Source organism: Lemur catta, chromosome 17 (genome assembly GCF_020740605.2).
Source record: "Lemur catta isolate mLemCat1 chromosome 17, mLemCat1.pri, whole genome shotgun sequence".
NCBI lineage: Eukaryota > Metazoa > Chordata > Mammalia > Primates > Lemuridae > Lemur > Lemur catta.
The window spans coordinates 29316704-29340128 of NC_059144.1; the positions used below are offsets into that span (position 1 = coordinate 29316704).

Below are 23425 nucleotides of genomic sequence, written 5' to 3' on the forward strand. Positions count from 1 at the left end.
ATTTAGGATTTATATGTGCAATTATGTACTATGTTTACTGCTGTTTATTTGAAATATCACCTTCCATTCATTTATGATTTATTCAGCAAGTATGTGACTACTTCCCACCCACAAGGCAGCATGCCAGGAGTTATAATAATAATTAAGGTAGACTACGAACTTGCCCTTGATTCCTGGTGAACAACAGCGAGATTTCTCCCTTCTTATATAGAACTGGCTCCTTTCACTTAAACACATGCACACAAAGAGGCTTGTACAACACTCAGTGCTGTTAGTAGTGAGATAGCGTGATCTTATTCTGTTCTTGTCCTTAAGGACTCAAACCACCCTAAGAAGGCAAGGGAGACATAACCTGTCATCAGAAAAAGAGGAAAAATTCTCCGCAGTTACATGTAATTTTTAAAAAACCATTTTATTTGAGATTAGAAAAGATATTTCACAAAAGAATGAAATGTAACTGTTTTTCCAAAATATAACTATAACTCCAATTAATCTGTGTCTGAAATTAACTCTACAAATATGTACTGAGAATCTGGGATGTGCTCTACACTGTACTCAGAACTGTAATGAGAAGTGAACCTGAACTAGGTGCTGTACAGAGGAGAATTTAAAAGAGAAAAATCTTTATGCCACCTCTTGGTACTTTATCATCTTGTCCTTGAGACTAAAATTCCTGAATTGTTCACAAGTGAGAGGACCTCAGAACAAATTTATTTCATACTTTAAAAGTTCATAGTAGGCCAGGTGTGCTGGCTGACGCCTGTAATCCTAGCACTCTGGGAGGCCGAGGCGGGAGGATCACTTGAGGTCAGGAGTTTGAGACCAGCCTGAGCAAGAGCGAGACCCCGTCTCTACTAAAAATAGGAAGAAATGATTTGGACGGCTAAAAGTATATATAGAAAAAATTAGCCGGGCATGGTGGCGCATACCTGTAGTCCCAGCTACTCGGGAGGCTGAGGCAGGAGGATCGCTTGAGCCCAGGAGTTTGAGGCTGCTGTGAGCTAGGCTGACGCCACGGCACTCACTCTAGCCCAGGCAACAGAGTGAGACTCTGTTCCAAAAAAAAAAAAAAAAAGTTCATAGTGGCTTCAGTGTGAAGTAATCCCTTTTATTAAATTTCATGGTGTTCCCAAGTATAGTTAGAGCAAATTTCACTTCACTTACATGTGCTTCCATTAAATTGGATTTTTAAAATGTACCTTAACGCTGTATTTTCTCCATTTTAAACAAATGAAGTGTCATGAAATGAATTAAAACTTATTCAGAAATAATATGGGTCTTTCTCATATTGAGGAGTGAGTAACTGTTGCCTAGAAGCGCTGTGGCTGAGGGCAGTGCAGTGCTGCGGGGCGGCCTTACACACAGCGTGGATGCGTGTTCGCTCACACAGCGCGTGACAGCCGTGAAAACACAGAGTACACGGACGCAGTCACGGAACGCACAGCACATGGACACACACGTGACCAGAATCCCAGGAACACGCAGCACGTGAACCATGCACAGACACGCGTGGCGGGTACCGCGCCCGGGCGCACAGCCCCGCTGCCCGGCCCCAGCCCGCTCACCCTCGACCGCAGCAGGGGAAGCTGTGGGCACCAGGCACGCGCACGTCGCACCGCAGCCGGGTCACCCGGGGCCGGCAGCTGCACTGCCCGCTCCTGGAGTCACAGGCTGCGTGCAGGGCGCCGTCAGCGGAGCAGGGACAGGCTGCGGGAGGCGGCGGAGTGTGGGTGCACAGCGGGGTCTGCAGCCGCCCTCCCCGCGTCCTCCCGGGGCACTCACGGACACAGTCGGGGAAGCCGTGGTAGCCCGGGCGGCAGCGGTCACGGTGAAGGCCAGCACACTCGGGCCGGCTGGGGCAGGGTCCAGCCTCGTCGCAGCCTCCGGGCAGCGTCCCTGCAGGGCTGCAGCCGCACACTGCAGAGCGGAGGCGGTGTCCTGGCAGGCCAGGCCCAGGCTCCCCACACCCGGGCCCGCCTGGGGAGGCGTCACTCACACTGGCAGAGAGGGAAGCGAAGCAGCCAGGGCACAGCGATCGCACGCGGCTCCCTGGAAGCCCACCCGGCACGTGCACGGGCCCCTGTCGAGGTCACAGCGCCATCTGCCGCTCCATTGTAACCACTTGTAAGTGTAGTTCAGTGGCGTGAAGTACATTCACAATGTTGTGCAACCACCATCATGATGTATTTCCAATTTTCTCATCATACCGACCGGAAGCTCTGTAACCATTAGGCAATAACTCCCATTTCCCCTGCCCTCAGCCCCGGGTAACCTCCAACACACTTTCTGTCTCTATGAATCTGCCTATTCTATTTATTTCACATAAGTGGAATCATGTGATATTTGTCCCTTTGTGCCTGGCTTATTTCATTTATCATAATGTGTCCAAGATTCACTCATGTTGTAGCAGGTGTCAGAACTCCATTCCTTTTCATGGCTGAGTAATATTCCTGTGTGTGTACATGCCACATTTTCTTTATCCATTTATCTGTGGATGGACATTTGGGTTGTTTCTGCCTTTTGGTTATTGTGAATATGGATGCTGTGAACATTAGCATGCAAGTGTAAGTTTGAGTCTCTGTTTTGAATTCTTTCCGTTACATACCTGTAAGTGGACTTGCTGGGTCGTATGGTCATTCTATGCTTAACCTTTTGAGGAACCACCGAAGTGTTTCAACAATAGCTGCACCATTTTACACTCTCATCAGCAATGTATGAGGGTTCCAATTTCTCCACTTCCTCCCCAGCAGGTATAACATTGTTATTATTTTGAAACTGTAGTCCTCCTTGCAGATGTAAGAGGGTATCTCATTATGGTTTTCGGTTGCATTTCCCTGATGATTAAATGTTGAGCACCTTTTCATGTGCTTAGTGGCCATTCGTATATCTTTTTGGAGAAATGTCTATTAAAATCTTTTGTCCATTTTTAAATTTGGTTGTCTTTATGTTATTGAGCTGTAGGAGCTCCTTAAAAATTCTGAATATTAAAACCTCATCAGATATGCGATTTGCAAATATTTTCACCCATTCTGTGGGTTGTCTTTTCATTCTGTAGATAGTGCCCCTTGATGCACAAAAGTTTTAAGTTTTGATGAAGCCCATTTATTTATTTATTTATTTTTGATTGTTTGTGTTTCTGGTGTCATACTTAAGAAATGTTGCTAACTCCAAGGTCATGCAGATTTGCCCCTATGTTTTCTTCTAAGAGTTTAATAGTTTTAGCTGTTGAATGTAAGTCTTTTGGCTAGGTGCGGTGGCTCACGCCTGTAATCCTAGCACTCTGGGAGGCTGAGGCGGGTGGATCGTTTGAGCTCAGGAGTTCGAGACCAGCCTCAGCAAGAGCGAGACCCTGTCTCTACTAAAAATAGAAAGAAATTATCTGGACAACTAAAAATATATATAGAAAAAATTAGCCAGACATGGTGGCGCATGTAGTCCAAGCTACTCGGGAGGCTGAGGCAGGAGGATTGCTTGAGCCCAGGAGTTTGAGGTTGCTGTGAACTAGTCTGACGCCACAGCACTCTAGCCTGAGCAACAGAGTGAGACTGTCTCAAAAAAAAAAAAAACAAAAGAAAAAGCAAGATAAACAGGAGCCGTGTCACCAGGGTGCCACAACCACCTCCCTGCACCCTTCCTCTGTATTATGATATCAATAAATAAGTTTCCCAGCCCCAAATAATTATTTGAACCTCCTCCCTGTTTTTTTAAAAGATTATCTGGGATTCAGGCCTATTCCCCATTTGCCAGCTCCATACTCTGATATGATACAGGGGGTGGCCCTACTCCCGAATATACAAAATATTACACATCCAATATATAGAGGTGGGTGTCCCGGCCCGGCCAAGTTAGCCCCAGTTGACCACAGCTGAAGGGTGCTGTCCCCTGCCCTCTGAGAGACCGGGTGGGTGTCCCTGAGGAAGGGACTTCTTTGGGGCACGAAATAGGGGGTAGGGGAGGGTGAGGTTGTCCCTGGAGGCAGCCTCCTCAAAAAAAAATAAATGCATGAGCCTTTGGCCCCATCGAAAAAGGAAAATAATAATTTTTTTATCTACATAAGAAGGGAAATAATCTAGTTGTCTAAAACCCCACTAAGAAGGTATATCACACAAAGTTTTTTTTGTCCAGGTAAGAATGGAAAATTATATCAACCTAAGAAGGGAAATAATCCAATTTTTCATATCCAGCTATGGAGAAAAATAGTATAGTTTTATTCTTAAAGCCAGCTAAGAACCGAAATAATTTATTCTCTATGTTGGCTTTTCATTTCAATTTTTCTCTAATTTTGTTCTCCTCCAGTCTCCAAAGTTGTTTTAATGCCTCTAAGAAATGAAATAATCCAATTTTTGATATGTAACTGAAGAGAAATATTTTGTTTTTCAAACAAGCTAAGGAAATAATTTTTTTCTGTTTATGTTCTTTTTCCTATTTTTGTTTTTTCTAATATTTCTCTCTCCTCCAGCTCAAAATTTGTGTGTTTCCTTCTAAGAAGGGATATATCTAAATTATTTAATCCATCTATGAAGGGAAATAACTTTTTTATTTTTGCTTTTTACAACTTTTTCCCCTCCTTCCAGCCCCCAAATTTGGTTTTATTTTTCCAAGAAGGGAAATAATTTAAAATTATTGTAAATACTGCTAAGATGGTCATTTGAAAATAATCCAAAAATTAGGACGTACTCCTGGCCCAGGTGGGAGGGGTCTTGTCTTGGGACTCTAAGGAGAAAGGCTGACTGGGAGTGGCAGGGGTGGGATGGGGGCAGCACCACTTCTCCAAGCCTTGCTGGCACTGTAAGCGTTTTAGGCGATCCAGATCTTGAATTGGTTCTTTCCCTTATTCCGGTAGGATAAGGGCAGGCAGGGGTTGACGCCCAGGCCGGTCTTGTCGTAGTTGGGGCGCTGCATTTCCTGAAGCAGCTCCATGATCTGCTGACCAGTGTGGCTCTCAGGACCAGACCCCCTCCTGGCCACTTCCTGTGTGGACTCCTTTCTGGCCAGGCTCACCTTGTAAGGACCTTTGGGGAGAGAGGGGCAGGGCGCTGAGCCACCTGCAGCCCTTCTCTCCTGCTCCTGTCCCACCCTGCCCACGGGCCCTACTTACCCCCCTGCTTGTGAGCTCCAAGCTCCTGGAGGGCTGAGGGCCCTGCAGTGCGCTCCTCCGCAGCGCTGTGGGTGTCCGACAGGACTCTGCCGTGGTCCTTGATGTCCTTGTCCTCCTTGTCGGGAATGTTGTTGGCAGGTGTGTCCCCCTTGTCAGGAATCTTGTTGTCAGGTGTGTCCTCCTTGTCGGGAATCTTGTCAGGTGTGTCCTCCTTGTCGGGAATCTTGTCAGGTGTGTCCTCCTTGTCAGGAATCTTGTCAGGTGTCTCCTCCTTGTCAGTAATCTTGTTGTCAGGTGTGTCCCCCTTGTCAGGAATCTTGTCAGGTGTGTCCTCCTTGACAGGAATCTTATTGTTAGGTGTGTCCTCCTTGTCAGGAATCTTGCCAGGTGTGTCCTCTTTGTCAGGAATCTTGTCAGGTGTGTCCTCCTTGTCAGGAATCTTGTTGTCAAGTGTGTCCTCCTTGCCAGGAATCTTGTCAGGTGTGTCCTCCTTGTCAGGAATCTTGTCAGGTGTCTCCTCCTTGTCAGTAATCTTGTTGTCAGGTGTGTCCCCCTTGTCAGGAATCTTGTCAGGTGTGTCCTCTTTGTCAGGAATCTTGTCAGGTGTGTCCTCCTTGTCAGGAATCTTATTGTTAGGTGTGTCCTCTTTGTCAGGAATCTTGTCAGGTGTGTCCTCCTTGTCAGGAATCTTGCCAGGTGTGTCCTCCTTTTCAGGAATCTTGTTGTCAAGTGTGTCTTCCTTGTCAGGAATCTGGTCAGTTGTGTCCTCCTTGTCAGGAATCTTATTGTCAGATGTGTCCTCCTTGTCAGGAATCTTGTTATCAGGTGTGTCCTTCTTGTCGGGAATCTTGTTGTCAGGTGTGTCCTCCTTGTCAGGAATCTTATTGTCAGGTGTGTCCTCCTTGTCGGGAATCTTGTTGTCAGGTGTGTCCCCTTTGTCGGGAATCTTATTATTAGGTGTGTCCTCCTTGTCACGAATCTTGTCAGGCGTGTCCTCCTTGTCAGGAATCTTGTCAGGCGTGTCCTCCTTGTCAGGAATCTTGTCAGGTGTGTCCTCCTTGTCAGGAATCTTGTTGTCAGGTGTGTCCTCCTTGTCGGGAATCTTGTTGTCAGGTGTGTCCCCCTTGTCGGGAATCTTATTATTAGGTGTGTCCTCCTTGTCAGGAATCTTGTCAGGTGTGTCCTCCTTGTCAGGAATCTTATTGTCAGGGGTGTCCTCCTTGTCGGGAATCTTGTTGTCAGGTGTGTCCCCCTTGTCGGGAATCTTATTATTAGGTGTGTCCTCCTTGTCAGGAATCTTGTCAGGTGTGTCCTCCTTGTCAGGAATCTTGTTGTCAGGTGTGTCCTCCTTGTCAGGAATCTTGTTGTCATGTGTGTCCCCCTTGTCAGGAATCTTATTGTCAGGTGTGTCCTCCTTGTCAGGAATCTTGTCAGGTGTGTCCTCTTTGTCAGGAATCTTGTCAGGTGTGTTCTCCTTGTCAGTAATCTTGTTGTCAGGTGTGTCCTCCTTGTCAGGAATCTTGTCAGGTGTGTCCTCCTTGTCAGGAATCTTGTCAGGTGTGTCCTCCTTGTCAGAAATCTTATTGTCAGGTGTGTCCTCCTTGTCAGGAATCTTGTCAGGTGTGTCCTCCTTGTCAGGAATCTTGTTGTCAGGTGTGTCCTCCTTGTCAGGAATCTTATTGTCAGGTGTGTCCTCTTTGTCAGGAATCTTGTTGTCAGGTGTGTCCCCCTTGTCAGGAATCATGTCAGGTGTGTCCTCTTTGTCAGGAATCTTGTCAAGTGTGTCCTCCTTGTCAGGAATCTTATTGTCAGGTGTGTCCTCGTCAGGAATCTTGTCAGGTGTGTCCTCCTTGCCAGGAATCTTGTTGTCAGGTGTGTCCTCCTTGTCAGGAATCTTATTATCAGGTGTGTCCTCCTTGTCAGGAATCTTGTTGTCAGGTGTGTCCTCCTTGTCAGGAATCTTGTTGTCAGGCGTGTCCTCCTTGTCAGAAATCTTATTGTCAGGTGTGTCCTCCTTGTCAGGAATCTTGTCAGGTGTGTCCTCCTTGTCAGGAATCTTGTCAGGTGTGTCCTCCTTGTCAGAAATCTTGTCAGGTGTGTCCTCCTTGTCAGGAATCTTATTTTCAGGTGTGTCCTCCTTGTCAGGAATCTTGTCAGGTGTGTCCTCCTTGTCAGGAATCTTGTCAGGTGTGTCCTCGTTGTCAGGAATCTTGTTGTCAGGCATGTCCTCCTTGTCAGGAATCTTGTTGTCAGGTGTGTCCTCCTTGTCAGGAATCTTGTTGTCAGGCGTGTCCTCCTTGTCAGGAATCTTGTTGTCAGGTGTGTCCCCCTTGTCGGGAATCTTGTTGTCAGGTGTGTCCTCCTTGTCAGGAATCTTGTCAGGTGTGTCCTCCTTGTCAGGAATCTTGTTTTCAGGTGTGTCCTCCTTGTCAGGAATCTTGTCAGGCGTGTCCTCCTTGTCAGGAATCTTGTCAGGTGTGTCCTCCTTGTCAGGAATCTTGTTGTCAGGGGTGTCCCCCTTGTCAGGAATCTTGTTGTCAGGCGTGTCCTCCTTGTCAGGAATCTTGTTGTCAGGTGTGTCCCCCTTGTCGGGAATCTTATTGTCAGGTGTGTCCTCCTTGTCAGGAATCTTGTCAGGTGTGTCCTCGTTGTCAGGAATCTTGTTGTCAGGCATGTCCTCCTTGTCAGGAATCTTGTTGTCAGGTGTGTCCTCCTTGTCAGGAATCTTGTTGTCAGGCGTGTCCTCCTTGTCAGGAATCTTGTTGTCAGGTGTGTCCCCCTTGTCGGGAATCTTGTTGTCAGGTGTGTCCTCCTTGTCGGGAATCTTGTCAGGTGTGTCCTCCTTGTCAGGAATCTTGTTTTCAGGTGTGTCCTCCTTGTCAGGAATCTTGTTGTCAGGGGTGTCCCCCTTGTCAGGAATCTTGTTGTCAGGCGTGTCCTCCTTGTCAGGAATCTTATTGTCAGGTGTGTCCCCCTTGTCGGGAATCTTATTGTCAGGTGTGTCCCCCTTGTCGGGAATCTTGTTGTCAGGTGTGTCCCCCTTGTCGGGAATCTTGTTGTCAGGTGTGTCCCCCTTGTCGGGAATCTTGTTGTCAGGTGTGTCCCCCTTGTCAGGAATCTTGTTGTCAGGTGTGTCCTCCTTGTCAGGAATCTTGTTGTCAGGTGTGTCCCCCTTGTCAGGAATCTTGTTGTCAGGTGTGTCCCCCTTGTCAGGAATCTTGTTGTCAGGTGTGTCCCCCTTGTCAGGAATCTTGTTGTCAGGTGTGTCCCCCTTGTCAGGAATCTTGTTGTCAGGTGTGTCCTCCTTGTCAGGAATCTTGTTGTCAGGTGTGTCCCCCTTGTCAGGAATCTTGTTGTCAGGTGTGTCCTCCTTGTCAGGAATCTTGTTGTCAGGTGTGTCCTCCTTGTCAGGAATCTTGTCAGGCGTGTCCTCCTTGTCAGGAATCTTGTTGTCAGGTGTGTCCCCCTTGTCGGGAATCTTGTTGTCAGGTGTGTCCCCCTTGTCAGGAATCTTGTTGTCAGGTGTGTCCCCCTTGTCAGGAATCTTGTTGTCAGGTGTGTCCTCCTTGTCAGGAATCTTGTCAGGCGTGTCCTCCTTGTCAGGAATCTTGTTGTCAGGTGTGTCCTCCTTGTCAGGAATCTTGTCAGGCGTGTCCTCCTTGTCAGGAATCTTGTTGTCAGGTGTGTCCCCCTTGTCGGGAATCTTATTGTCAGGTGTGTCCTCCTTGTCAGGAATCTGGTTGTCAGGTGTGTCCTCCTTGTCAGGAATCTTGTTGTCAGGTGTGTCCCCCTTGTCAGGAATCTTGTTGTCAGGTGTGTCCTCCTCATCAGGTATCTTGTCCTCCTCAGGTTTCTTCTCCTTGCCAGGTGTGTCCTCCACTCTCTCCTCCTCATCAAGTCTCTCCTCCTCCTTTGCTCCCTCCTTGTCCAATCCATCTCCTGGGGGAAGCCAGAGGAGTCCTCAGACAACGCAACAAGGAGGCAGAATGAACCGCCTCCCTCACTGTGTGACCTGGGCCAGCCGCTCCCCCCACAATCACCAGCTGTTCTCCAGGTCCCGCATTCCCCTCACTTACCCTTCCCAGGGTCGGCCATTAGGCTCAGCTGGGCCTGGAGCTGCTGGTTCTGTCGGCTGGTGGCTTCCAGGCGCTCCTAAGGGGCCAGGAAAGAGGGTGAGAAGGCACGGAGGCTGCCAGGTCCTCCCAGTCAGGGGCCCAGCCCTCAGCAACTCCCTCACCTGGGCCTCCTGCAATTCCTGGCGGGCCCTCTCGGCCACCATTGCGCCCTGAACTTTCTCCTGCTGCAGCTGATCCACGGCCTGGGTCTGCTGCAGGAGCTCCCTGTGCAGAGTCTCCTTTTGTGAAATCAGCAGCTGGTAGGCGGCCGCGTGCAGCTGGTAGGCCGCCGCATAGTGCTGCACATAGAGCAGGTACCCGGCCCGCTCCTGCTGCAGCCTCTTCACCTCCTCACTCTTCAGCTCCACCTGCGGGAAGACCCTGGATGTGAGGCCAGGTGGTGGCCTGGGTCCAGACTCTGAGCCATCAACGGGGTAGTGGGGCGGGCAGGGTGGGACTCTGCCACCTGTGCAGGCCCCTGGCCCCTGGCTCTAGGCCTGTCTCCCTTGCACAGAGCCCCGACGACTCCTCACCCAGCCTCACATCCCATAATCTTCTTCCCACCATTTAAACTTTAGGCCACTGATGGGAGGAAAAGCAAAGGGAGCCAACCAGCAAACACCTGTTAAGTGCACACTAAATGCCTGACACTTTACGTGCATTATCTCATTTAATCCTCAACACCTCTCTGAGAAAAATGCTAACTTCTTTTTCTTTTGTTTACTTAGTTTTGTTTTTTTTTATTTTTGTTTTTGAGACAGAGCCTCACTCTGTCACCCTGGGTAGAGTGCAGTGGTATCATCATAGCTCACGGCAACCCCAAACTCCTGGGCTCAAACGATCCTCCTGCCTCGGCCTCCCAAAATGCTGGGATTACAGGGGGGAGCCACCATGCCCAGCTAGATGGAAAGTATTTGAATATCTGCCAGCAGAGCGGAGACTGGAATCCAGTCTGAATCCAAAGAGCCGCCCATCAGACCATCTCCCCCTAGGGTTAGGGGTGCCCAGTGCCTCTAGCTGAGACGATTATGTCCAGACCTGGGAGAAGCCCAGGGCTACCCGCCTCTCAAAGTCAGAGGGCAGGAAGCAGTAGTCACAGGACTGCTCTGTAGGCTTCTGGGGTCCCCTGTCCCCCAGAGGCTGGCACTGCCTTTGTCCTGGCCCGGCACCTCCCCTGCTTCTCAGATGGAGCGGCGGTTACCATTTCGTTCATCTCTTGCAGCTTCTCCTGTAGCTGGCCCAGCTTCTTAGCCAGCTCCGCATTCATGTGCTGCTCTGACAGGAGTTCACTCATGATGTTCATGTTGTCATTGCTCTGGACAGAGAGAAGTAATCTGCAGCTGGAGACCTCAGGACTTGATGTCCACCTCCCACGGCACAGGGACGGGTGGTGACAGGTTGAAAACCCATCCCCCCGCCACCATATATTGGACTGGGGCTCTGGTACCATTTCACTTAAGGTCTACCCTGCCCAATTTTACAGGTGGGGAAACAGAGTCCCAGAGGGCAAATGAGGAGGGCAGGCTAGCCAAGTGGGGCCACGCACGAGTTTGATAAAGCCGTCTTGCAGCTCGGCCAGCTGGTTCTTGAGTTCACAATTCTGGGAGATGGCACGACTGATGGTGGCACGGTTGTTCTGCATAGAACATTTTAGATGTATTATATGTAGTACACGCGCGCACACACACACACACACACACACACACACACGTGCGCATCCCCTCTCTCTATACAAACGATAAAAACTAAAGATATTCTCCTGTGTCTTCATAGCCCACATACCATATACCCTCTCCTAGCACAGCGGCCAAGGCCACTGCCAGTCAAGGGCAGGGTGGGCACTGGCTCTCTGGGCTCTGCATTCAGTGCTCACGCCCACAGCACTCCCCCAACTCAGGCATGGCAGCCAACTCATCCCCGAGCAACTGCTTTTTATTTCTTTTTTAATTTTTCCCCTTTATTTATTTATTTTTTTAAAGATGAGGACTTGCTATGTTGCCCAGGCTGCCCTCAAACTCCAGGCCTCAAGCGATGCCCCCACCTCGGCCTTCCAGGAGCTGGGACTACAGGTGGGCACTGCTGCACACCCCAGGCTGCTTCTGACAACCACACAACAAAAGCAGCAAGACATGGCCCGTGCTGCATTCTGGGCAGGGGGACACTCCACCCTGCAGAAGGGACCTTCAGGCTTACTCCCCCATCTGGGAAGCTGGCCTGCCAGCCAGTGGCCAAGCAGGTGCCTGGGCTCACCTTGTTCACCTGTTTCCATTTCATGAAGACGGCAGACAGAGTCCGCTCCAGATCTCCTATACACTCCTGGGAAGAGCGCAGGCAGCTGGCAACATCCTCCAAGTTGCCTGGAATGAGAGAGTCCAGATGGAGCCCACAGGCCTCCCCTGAAGGCCTGCCAAGGCGCCGGGCTGAGGGCTGAGGGCTGAGGGCTGAAGGCTGCACACATTCCCACCTTCTTTCTGCCTCATCGCCTCTTGTGTGTGGACCAGTGCCGAATAGAGATCAGCCTTCTCAGACTCTAGGGTCTTAATGTGAACCTTTGGGAGAAAAGCCAGACAAGTGCTGAAAGAGAGGGAAAGAAATGTTCTCTAGAGGACATGAGGGGATACCATCCCATCCACTCACTTGGAGTTGCTGCCGTAGGGCTTCCTGTTCCTTCGTCGCATTTCGATATTCTTCTCTTTCCTATAGAAAGAAGGAAGAAAGATCTCTCACTTGGGGGAGGCAGAGATGGAATAGCAAAGGATGTGCCCCCAGAATGCCACCAATGCCCCAGGGCAGACCCACCCATGAGACTAGATTCTCAGGAGCCCTGTGGGGAATGGGGGCGGGGCCCCAGAACTGAGCCTTCTCCAGGCCGGGAGTGGGCAAGGCAAGCCTGGGGCCTCTACATCTGGGTCCCTCCCCAAACCCATCAGCCATGTTATAAGCAAAGAGATCACATTACTTTTTCCAGCTGCTCGATGAGTTGTTGATTCTGCTGTTGCTGTAGAGAGAGTCAAAGGAAGGTGACTGAGGTGGTCCCCTCGACTCTATTCCCCAGACCAAGAAGGGGTGGGCAGGGGCCGGGAATGGATTTTAAAGGCAAAGTTCTCGACCCTGTGGGGACATGAACTGACAAAACTCCCCTCAAGCTCCCAAGGATAGAGAATCTGTGTCTTTGCTGGTTTTTGCTCACAACTATAAAACTGAAAGCCTGAATCTGGATTCTCTTTAAAGGACAATAACACAAAACTATGGAAATGGACTTTGAGAAAAAAAAAGACTTCCCTTCTGCCAGCTTGTGATTTAGGAGGGTGCACTCACTCAACAAATATTTACTGAGCGCACACCACAGGCCAGGTACTGCTCTTAAGAACAGGGATATAGGAATGCAAAGGACACACGAAATCCTTTTGCCCTGTCGTTTACATTCTAGTTGGCCTTGAAATCTGATGCTACAAGACAAGAGACCTTCCATACCCTCTAACTCTACCTCCTCAGGAAACTCAAGCACAGAGAGGAGAGGTCGCTTGTCCAAAATCAAAGACAGAGCAAATCAGGGACAGCCAGGGCGGGAACACAGGGCTGATGACAACCTGCCAAGCTCCCGCTTCCACAAGAGGCAACCAGCCCAGGGCAAGTGTGGTGAGGAAGAGCAGGGCTGTCTGGAGAAGAAGAGTAGGCAAAGAGGGCAGTGACAGAAAGAGCCATGCGGCATGCTTTATGCTTGGGGTCCCTCCAGCTGAAGCCTAGGCTGCCCCAGCACCCACTCTCCCTTGGCACCAGGGCCCCCTGGCCTCTTTCTTCAGAGCCCCAAGGGGAAACTAGAGCTCAGGATGGGCAGCGTAGCATCCGGGAACCCCACTGGACTCTTACCAATTGCTCTACTTTGCTCTTCAGTTGTTTGGTGGTTACACAGCTGGAGTCCAGGGCTACCCTTAGCTCGTGGTAGCGGTGCTGAGGCACATGCAGAGAGGAGGAGTTGGAGGAGGGTTGGGGGAGAGGCAGAGAGAGCAATCATTAGGGTTGGGGGTCTGTGGGTTGTCTCAGCTGGCAGAAGGGCACCCAGCCCCCACTGGCGAGGAGGTCAGTGGCTGGCCTGCAGGGTCACTGGGCCACAGGTCAGGCCCACTTACTTCCATTTCCTTCCTGTTAATAGACGACGAAGGGCCCGCTCCTTTGATGTAGCATGGAGACTAAAAGAGATGAGGGTTCACTCAGAGACGCTCTGTCCCCTCATGGCTAAGCCCTCTGACTTCCCTTCTTCCCCATCAACTGGCAAAATTTTCTGTTCTGCCTAACTCGGACCCCTCCTCCCGTCACCCCTCTGTGCCAACTTCTCAGCATTCTTATCTCCCCACCGTCCCGCCCTCCTGAGCAGCTCTCAGCCTGTGCTCCCACAGCAGGATAGACACGTGACTGGCCCTGTGGTCCAACTCCTTGTCCTGCACAGCTCCAAGGGGGAAGGCCCAGAGAAGAGGCGACTTGCTCAGCGTTCCCCAGCCAGTCTCACTGGTCCCACGATCATCTCTCTCTCACGAACCCCTGCCTCCATTCCCTCCTATCATATTTCCTTCCCCCTCGTCTCCCTTCTGGGCCCTAATTTCTGGGTACCTCAGACACAAGATGTTTAATACTCTGAGAATGTTGTTGCAGCCTCTCAGTTGATGAGAAAGTCCTAGGGAGGGAGACAGGGGTCAGGGATGCAGGTGGTTCAATGGGAAAGAGGCTCATGGGCAGGAGCCTGCCCTGACTCCCTCGCCTGGGGACTGCCGCCCCGACAGGAGACACTCACTCGGTTTTGTCCACAAGATGAGACGCATCGTCGGCATCATGGTCCTGTTGAGGAAGAAGCATTATGACGTGGTCATTCAATTTCCATAAGACTCAGCCAGGGGTGGGATAAGCCAAGCTCATTCCGACCATCTTCATCTCCCCAAACCTCCAGACAAAGCCTGGTCTTAGCTTGCCCCATCCCAGTCCCTAAGAAGGGCACTTGGCTCTAGAACCAAGTTCCCTGAGAAACAAGATGAGAAGCCAGGGCCGGTCTAGTCCTTGGGGAAGGAGAGTGGGACAAGCACACAGGAAGGCAGTGGGCAAAGGGAGAAGAGGCACAGACTTCAAGTAATTCCGTGCTAGCGAGACTAGCATCAGGGGAAGAGACACGGCCAGGTGACAGGGTGTCATCAGAGGAAGGGGCACTGTCAGTTGACAGGCTGTCATCAGTGGAATGACCACCAAGTGACACGGTGTCATCTCGGGAAGGGACACCGCCAGGTGACTCGGTGTCATCAGCAGATTGTGGTGCAGGGGAAGCGCAGTCTTTGGGTGCCTGTCACAGAACAGGGAAGGGGTCAGGGAGCCATGCAGGAGAGAAGGCCCCTTGGTGCCACGGGCACAAGGGTGCAGAGCAGGCAGGACAGGTGTTGCTGCAGTCAGAGTGACAGTGACACACGCTGGCAGCCCCTCGGGGGTGTGGACACAGCCTGCCCAGGCCTCGGACCACTTGGCAGTGTTTCCGGCAGCCAAAGCGCAAAGCAGGGGCTGCACGACCTCCTTCCTTGACACACGAGGACCTTGTTGTCCCTGGAGCTCAGCAAAAGACAGCACCAGGCTCTGACCCGCAGCAGCCACAGCAGGTGAGAGGAAGGTGTGCCAAAGTCAGGAGGAAGAAAGGCACCGTTCTTCCAGAAAGCCGCTTGCTGCCACAGCATGACCCTAACCTGGGCGCCTACTGTGCAGAGAAGTGTGGTGAGTGGTTGTTGTGGTCAATGGAGCTGTCTCTCTCTCTCTCTCTCTCTCTCTCTCTCTCTCTCTTTCTCTCCCTGGCCTCCCTTCCCCTTACCTTGCCCCAACCATGGGCTGTACTTCTGATTCAGGCCTTTTTAGGAAAAAAAGTTGCCCAACTAGAAGCCTGTCCCTGCCCCCTGGAGGTAAAAAGAGAATAAACCATAGTCTCATGGCCACTACCCCCACCGCGCCTCTTAGCTCCACAAACACCTACCCAACCAAGAGAGCACCTGAGAAACCAGTGCCCAGATGTTTGCCCCACGACTCGCGGCAACCTGGAGGTCATGAGGCCTCTTTCCTGGGAACAGCAGTTAGGGGATAATCCTCACACTTAGGACTTGAGCCATGGAAAAGCCCACCCCCGCCCCCAGCTGGCCCCACCTGCTTGACTGCAGCCTCATCCACCCTGTCTCCAGGCTCGGGCCTAACTCTCAGCCGCAGCCCCCTGGCTCTAGAGATCTCGTGTCCAACAGGCCAGACGGGCAGAGAATGGAAGAGCAGCCTGACAAGAGAAGACTGCGGGACAGCCAAGGCCTGGTCAGGGGAGCCAGGTCTGGGGAGGAAGTGGCTGCACCTCTCTCCAGGGAAAGGGCTGCCTGCTCTCCCAACCCTTCGGCCTTGGCTTCTGAAAACCCAAGGCTGCTTCCCTCCTTAGAGCAAGTGCTGCAGAGGCCGGGGGACCCAAGAATGAGCCAAGTTGTCTCTGCATCTCTGCAAGTAGACTAGACTGTGACCATGGCCCTGGAACCTGGCCTTGCCTTGACAATGTCCACAGCTGAATCTAACAGGTAAGAGCAGGGACTGAGCAGCGGGCCAGGCATGAGACTTCAGGGGACCCTGGCAGGCTCTGGGTCCCTCTTGGCATCTTGGGTTCCCACTGACCTCTAGGATTAGACACAGGAACACTCAGAGGTGGGAAAAAAGGATTTTTCTGAGGACTTTCCAATACATATACCAGGATTCTTTTGTGAGCAACCAAGTTATTTCACAATTTGAAGTCTTGCAACTAAGAATGGAGTTTTAAAAAAAATGTCTACTCTGCTCAAAATGTCCCATCCCATTAGAAATGTTTTGCTCTCTCCACTATTCCCTGTTTCTGGAAATGTTGTCAGCTCTACCGAGGAAACTGCAACCACAGGTCTGCACTCCTGCAATACAAAAGTTACTTGAGCAATAGTTATGGATATAATTTAAACACAGTAAGAAGGAAAGACAGGGATATGGGCCTTTATTTCCAGAGAAGAGGGACCTGGGCTGGGCACAGAATTTTAGAGCATCACAACACACTAATAATTTTCTCATGAGGAAACTAAGGCCCCAGATCCCTTAACCGCTGAGACCACTGGCAGAGCAAAAGCCACATACACGGTCCCAGGACTCCTCCAGGCCTGTGCTTCCCTCTCCATGCCACTCAGTGTCTCCTCTGAGCCAACAAGGTGAGTCACAGCACCTGGGCAGAGCTGACTGACTGTGGGAGACGGCTGTGATGGCTGAAGAACTCTCTACCGGTGGCCTGTCCCAGTGTCTCCCCGTGCCCACCTTCCACAGGGTCTGGCTCTCTTGCAAGCAAGCCCTGCTCCTCTGGCTTGGCAGAGGCCCCAAGGCAAGTCAGGTGTGGAGGAAGTGCCAACATCACACTCTGAGGTCATCTCCTAGCCCTGTGTGCCCCGATGCCCTGCCCCTACCCAGCTCCCTGCGTCCCTGAGAGATGTTCTATGAGCTCATAATGCTGGCCATGACCTCACTGCTCCCGCTGCCTCCCCCACTCTCCATACGGATGAATCTTACCTTTAACCTTCAAACTGGCCTCAGATGTCACCTCCTCCACCCTCAAGTCCATTTGGAACCAACCTTCCCGCAGCTGAGAATGTGGAACGTTCCTACGTTCCCCCTTACTCTTCCCGAGGGCTTGGCCTCCCTCAGCGTGCAATCCTACCTCCTCTTCTATTTTCTCCACTGCTTAGCAAAGTGCCTTTGCTACCAAGAGCCCAGTGCATATGGCTAAGTGTCCATTGGATTTTTAAAAGCAATTAGGGGCAGAATGTCCTGGTCACTCATCTGTTTGCTTAACCTCATATCCTTTACAGTTAGTTCCTCTGAAAAACTAACTTCAGTTCTCACAACTATGATGCAAACTCTTCCTTGACACTGTATGTTCCCTACTCTCAAACCAAAATGAATCAACTCAAAAAATCACAAACTTCTATGTGGTCTACCGGTTTGGGGGGAGATGCCCAGAGGGCCAGACCTAAAGGTTTGCTGGGTTTTTTAAAAATCTCTCCTAGTCTGATAGTACCATTTAAAAGCCCAAATCCCACACATCTGCTCCAAAAGTGATTCCCAAATTACCTTGAACCTTCAAGGTATGTCTCACCTTTACAAGATGATAAATGATACGGGGGAAGTGAAAAAAACCAATCAGTGAGGCAGGGGAAGAAGCAGACAGACAGGCCAAGGGACTAATGGCAGCAACATAGAGTAAGCCAGAAGCAAAGTGTCCCCCCAGTCAGGGAAGCCTCAGGGGCATGCACAGCCGGGAGAGAGCAAGCCGGAGAGGGGTCTTGGCGTTGCCTCACCTTCCACTTGTCCAATGGGGGGAGTGCTACCCCATTGGAACGATTAAGGTTGGACACCAGCACCTTCAGAATGTCCTGAATCCATAGGAGATGCCGAAAACGGGAAAACAAGGGCAGGGGAGAAGGAAGTGGCTTAGAGACAGGCAAGAAAGTCAGGCAGGGAAGAAGAGGTGGGCTCAGGGAAACGAAACGCTGAAGGAGGGAGGAGATCAATACCGTGGCCTGTACCATCCTTCCAAAGGGCTACCTGCTGCTCTGCCAGAGGCAGAAACAAATAGATGGAAAAGTCTCCGAGTGACACAGCACTTACTACACTCCTGGGGCCCTTTCTTCAGGCCCAGGATGTGGAGGAAATCTGGCAGGGCTCCAGACCCTCACCTCCATTTTAAAACCAGCCTTCCCTGTGAGGTTTCACTTGAACAAAGGGGGCTACAGCTAAAAAGCAAGTTTGAAAGACACTGATGGAATCTAACAACATCAACTGATAGAGGAGGAAACTGAGGCCCAGGGGAGGAAGTGATTTTTCTGAAGTTACCCAGCAAGGTGGTGGCAAAAATGGTCTCAAAATTCAGATCTTCTCCTAATCCTAGTGCCTGGGGCTCTCTGCACCACACCCTGCTGCAGAGACAGGGAGAGCGAGAGGGCAAGTGGCCTTCTCACTGGCCTCGCTTCCCCTTGAGGCTGGGGATGAGGAAAATCAAATAGCAACTACCATTTATTGAATGTCTACTCTACACCAGGCCCTAAACTAGGAATTAATATAAAAACAACAAAAAACCCTCATTTAAACTTCTGTAAGTGTAAATAAAACATTCCCCCTGTTTTACAGGTGTGAAAAGAGAAACCCAAAGAGCCTGAACAGTTTGCCCTAAATAATACCCCTAGCAGAGGGAGAGGGAGGATTCAAACACAGGATTCTCACCCAGTACCGGACACTTTTTCCACAATCTTAACCAGTACTCTTTACTTCCTTCCCTTAAGCCCCTGTCCCCGGGGGCCTCGCCAGCCAAAACTCACATCCTCGGGCGGGCAGCCACCATTATCAGTAGCAGTTGTTTCAGAGCTACTACCATGTGTAACTTTTTTCTTTTTGTTCTTTATATAAGATGATGGGAGGTTGTGCTTCAGTTGATACTCCGCCAACTGTGGGAAGGAAAAGCAGTGATACTTGTGAGGACTGTGAGCCATATAGTCACATTCTACTTTACAGCTATTTATTTATTTTTTACTTTACAGTTGTTACAAAAGACTCTCATTGTGTACACCATCTGATTTAATGCCACCCACAACTGTACAAGGTGTTGTAATGATCACTTGATGACTGAAATGGACTGATACCACGGCTTTTAAAAAAAGGAAATAATGGAATTTAAATTCAGTCTTCTGACTCCAACCTCCGGGGTTTTGCCAGGAGTCTGCAGCAGCCAGGGGGCAAAACCAAAGGCAGAGGTAGAAAGCAAGCATTCAGTAGGCAGGAACTGTACATTGTGTGGTTTGGAATCAGACAGCGAGGCCCTTTCTTACACAGGTGTTAGGCTGCACACCAGGACGTCCCCAACTTTGCAATGTATCCTAATACAGAGGATGGTGAAGGCACACCCCTTGTGAATCTAGGGACAAGCCAAGCAGCATTTCAGAGAGAAGACTATTTTAATTTTACAAATCTATGCAAACACCATCCCTAAGTACATTAGTGTTTTTTCTCTCTCAAGAAAATCAGGCAAAACTGATGCTTCAGAAAGCTACTCCATGTTAATCCCCTGGCACTCAGAGAACCCCAGGTTGAGAAGGGGATTTGGGGAAGATCAAAGCTGTGAAGTTCAGTTTCCCAGGATCTGTTCTACAGAAGGTAACTAGATCTCATGCCAGAGAGCACTGAGTGAACGTGAGGTAGAGAACTCAGGAAAAAATTGTAAAGTCTCTCTGGACAGTGGAAACCTGGGAGAAAACCAAACCAGACCGACTCTCCCATTGCCACCCATAGATACTGTCAACGTTTTCAGCTTGTTGGTGAAGTGTAGGCTTTTCGTACTGCCAACGTCTAAGTTAAGGGAGTAAGGGAGCCGGAAACCTCTGAGTCCTAAATTCTGTAGTCCTTAGTCCCCTTCCAGTTGGAAATTTGTGCTACAGAGAAACCAGAAAGCAAGTGAAAACACTTAGAGGGGTACTGGGTCCTAAGGTCAAAGGCCAGGCACTCCGCAGTAATGACAGTCCCCAGGGGGATTGTGACTTAACAACATTCCACTTCTCCCTAAGCCCCAGTCTCTGCTCCGCGGTGGGGGAGGGGAGCGCAGGGCCGGGACCCAGGTCCTTGGAGACTGGAGCCCACAGGGCCCAGGGAGGAGGGGTTGGGGGCAGCAGGAGGCAAGGGCTGAGTCCAGAGCTGGGAGCCCCAGGAGTCCCCAGCCCAAAGTCACCCTGGGGCAACCGGCGAGGGCGGGGGCTGGGCTGCTGAAGGGGCGGGGCTGTCTGAGAAGACTTTGAGGAGGGGAGTCAAGGGGCGCTGTGGGGTAGCCCTGCGTGTCTCAGGAGTGGCACAGACTGTGGCCCTAGTCCTGCCACGGCAGGGAGCCTCGGGCTGGGTCGGGAGCCGCGACAGGGGCGTTTTACCTTTTTCACGGCCCTGGCCAATTTTTGCTGTCGGCTCTCTGCCGGCATCCTGGCGGCGGGGGGGTGGGGGGTGGGGGGTGGGGGATGGGGGATGGGGGGTGAGGCGGGTGGGGTGGGGGGGTGGGGAGGTGGGGAGTGAGGCGGGGGGGAGGTTAAATACGGGATCTATAGGAACGCAACAAGAGATCAACAAGATCCCGAGAACCACTGTGAAATCGCTTCCACTAAGCACCGCAAGTCGCTTCCACTCGCTACCGCAGCAGAAGTGCCACTGAGCCAGAACAGGTGGCACCAGAGCAATACCAGGGAAACACACATGTGGGCGGGGCCCAAATGCTCCCAGCCCATTGGTCAATGAGAAAGATGAAAGGAAAGGGGCGTGGCCAGGCGCCCGGGGGCCCGGGAGACGCAGTGGCGTCACAATGTGGGCGGTGCAGGTGCGCAGTTGCTGGCCCCGCCCACTCCGGGGGGCGGGGCTGGCTCTTGCTGGGTGCGCGCGCAGCTTCCAGCACGGCCGTTCACGGCCTCATTCAGAGAGTTCCGGTTGACCTGATGGACGTGAGGGGCCGCTCTCAGGGCCGCCGCCCTGGACCCTCCCGCGCCACTGATCCCCCCGGACCCGGGGGCCGCGGAGCCCAGGGCTCAGGACGTGGGCGAGGAACGGACAGCAGGGGAAAAGTGCATCATTTCACAGTCCCTTTCCTGACTTCGCAGCCCCGCCCGGACTTTCCTGTCCCAGAATCACCTCCAGAGACCCCCCCCTCTGTCCTCCAAGACGCTCCCTCTCTCAGAACCCCCTTCCTCCAGCGTCCCGTCCCGGATCCCGGGCGTGGATCTGCCCCACCCCCGGGCTGGTCCAGCCCGGGGCACTCCGACTTCTCGGCTGGTCCTCCTCCGGCACCGCAGTGCCCGTTTCCCCTGAGAGCAGGCTCTCCTCCACCCAGCCCTCCCCCTCGGACTCCTCTCCAGGACTGAACCCGGACTTCACCGAAGTTCCCGCGGGACTTTCCGATCCCCTGTGAGTGCGGCTGTGCCCCCTGCCCCACCCTCCACCGTGTCAATCACTGCTGCTCCCAGCGCTCCTCTCCATCCCAGCAGCAGACCTGCTCTGCTGAGAACCTCCAGGGCATCTCCCAATCCCTCCCCTTCCTTTTCTCCTGCTCTCCAATCTTGAGAGAAGTGCTGTCCTGGCCTGGCCAGGGCCAACCCTCCTCCCCCCCTGCTCCTCCCGGTCCCCACGCCGCCCTCCTCCTGCCTCTTCAGGGGCCTTTCCCTGTCTCAGCGTACAGGACCCTTGTATGCTGAAAATTAGAAAACACTAATCAAAGAAATCAAAGATTTAAATAAATGGAGGGACATACTATATTCATGGATTGGGTCACCCAGTATAGTAAAGAAGTTGATTTTCCCCAGATTGTTATAGAGGTTTGACATGATTCCTGTCAAAATCCCAGCAAGATATTTTTTGTAGATTTAGGCAAGCTTATTATAAAATTCATATGGAAAGGCAAAGAGACTATAATAATTAAAAACAATTTGATAAAGAATAATGAAGAAGGAATCAGTCTGATTTCAAGATTTATTATATAGCTATACTCAAGACTGTGCAGTATTGGCTAAGGGATATATCCATAAATCAAAGGAACAGAATAGAAAACTCAGATATAGCCCCACACATAAGTACAGTGAACTGACTTTTGACGAAGGTGAAAAAGCAATTCAATAGAAAAAGGATAGCCTTTTCACCAAATGGTGCTGGAACAATTAGACACCCATAGGCAAAGAATAAAGCTCAACATAAGTCTCACATCTTACATAGTTAACTCAAAATGGCTCATAACCTTTAATGTAAAATACAAAACTAGAAAACTTTTAAGAAAAAATATCCAAGAGAAAATCTTTGAGATCTGAGATTAGTCAAGAGTTGTTAAATTTTATACCAAAATCTTGATTCATAAAAGAAAAAAATGATAAATTGAACTTCATCAAAACTAAAAACTTTTCCTTTGCAAAAGATTTTTTTTTGTTGTTTTAGATGAAGTCTCGCTCTGCCACTTGGGCTAGAGTGCTGTAGTGTCAACCTAGCTCACAGCAACTTAAACCAAACTCCTGGGCTCAAGCAATCCTCCTGCCTCAGCTTCCCAGATTTGTAGTTGGGACTACAGGCTCCAGCCACCATGCCCGCCTAATTTTTCTGTTTTTAGTAGAGATGGGGTCTTGCTCTTGCTCAGGCTGGTCTTGAACTCCTGACCTCAACCGATCCTCCTGCCTCAGCCTCCCAGAGTGCTAAGATTACAGGCATGAGCCACCGTGCCTGGCCTGCAAGAGATCTTTTTAAAAGGATGTCTCTCCAGAGTGGGAGAAAATATTTGGAAACTGCATATCTGACAAATGACTAATATCTAGAACATATAAAGAACATTTCAACTATTAAAGTCATAATAAAAACCCCACAAAACCAATTAAAAACAGGCAAAAACATGAAGAAACATTTCACCAAAGAGGATATACAGATGGGAAATTAACACCTGAGAAGATGTTCAACATCATGAGCCATTAGGGAAATGCAAATTAAGAGCACAGTGGAAATAGCTCCGTATACCTATCAGCGTAGCTAAAATAAACCATAGTGACAATACCAAGTGCTGGCAAGGACGAGGAGAAACTGGATCTCATACATTGCTGGTGGAAATGTCAAGTGGCACAGCCACTCTGGAAAACAGTTTAACAGTTTCTTTAAAATACTAAACATGCAACTGCCATATGACCTACTAATTACAGTCCTGGGAATTATCCAAGTGAAATGAGAACGTATGTTCACACAAAAGCCTCTACACACATGTTTACAGCAGCTTTTATTCATAATAGCCCCAAACTGGACACAGCCCAAATGTCCTTCGATGGGTGAATGTCCAGAGCAGTCTCAGGGCTGGCACTGTACAAATTCAGATTTGGAACGTGTGTAGCTTTCCAGAGAATGGGCACTTGGCTGAGGTAGAGGGAGGGTGTGTGTCACGGGGCTGGGACAGAGCAGTGCTGGCACACCAGCAGAACTGAATAGTCGCTGTACAGCTGGGTGGATCCTAAACTACATCTCTAAGGCCTTAGGTTTCCCCGATCTGCTTCAGCGCGCAGGAAATGCGGCCTCCACAGGGTGGCCTCCTTGGCCTCCGAAGGGGCACGTGTTTTCCTTCTTTGGCCGGGATGTCCCTTGTCATCTGTTCCCCTACACTTCCGACAAC

The 23425-nt window shown here is 50.6% G+C and overlaps 1 protein-coding gene across 1 annotated transcript; it reads right to left on the reverse strand.

The window, feature by feature from the left end:
- Positions 1–4566: 4566 nt before the first annotated feature.
- On the reverse strand, positions 4567–10516 carry LOC123622257 (fibrous sheath CABYR-binding protein-like). Its single transcript, XM_045528436.1, has 6 exons — positions 10415–10516; positions 9336–9581; positions 9175–9250; positions 8979–9037; positions 5099–6698; positions 4567–5012 (listed from the first exon to the last, which is right to left on the reverse strand). The coding sequence occupies exons 1-6, from the start codon at positions 10514–10516 to the stop codon at positions 4798–4800; spliced, it is 2298 nt and encodes a 765-aa protein (XP_045384392.1). The 3' UTR covers positions 4567–4797.
- Positions 10517–23425: the final 12909 nt, after the last annotated feature.

Coding starts and splice junctions, on each gene's coding strand:
- LOC123622257 (XM_045528436.1), bottom strand. CDS start 10,516: ATGAACATCATGAGTGAACTCCTGTCAGAGCAGCACATGAATGCGGAG. Junction 9,582..10,414: donor TGCAAGAGATGAACGAAATG/GTAACCGCCGCT, acceptor GTCTTCCCGCAG/GTGGAGCTGAAGAGTGAGGA. Junction 9,038..9,174: donor AATGGCCGACCCTGGGAAGG/GTAAGTGAGGGG, acceptor GGCTTCCCCCAG/GAGATGGATTGGACAAGGAG.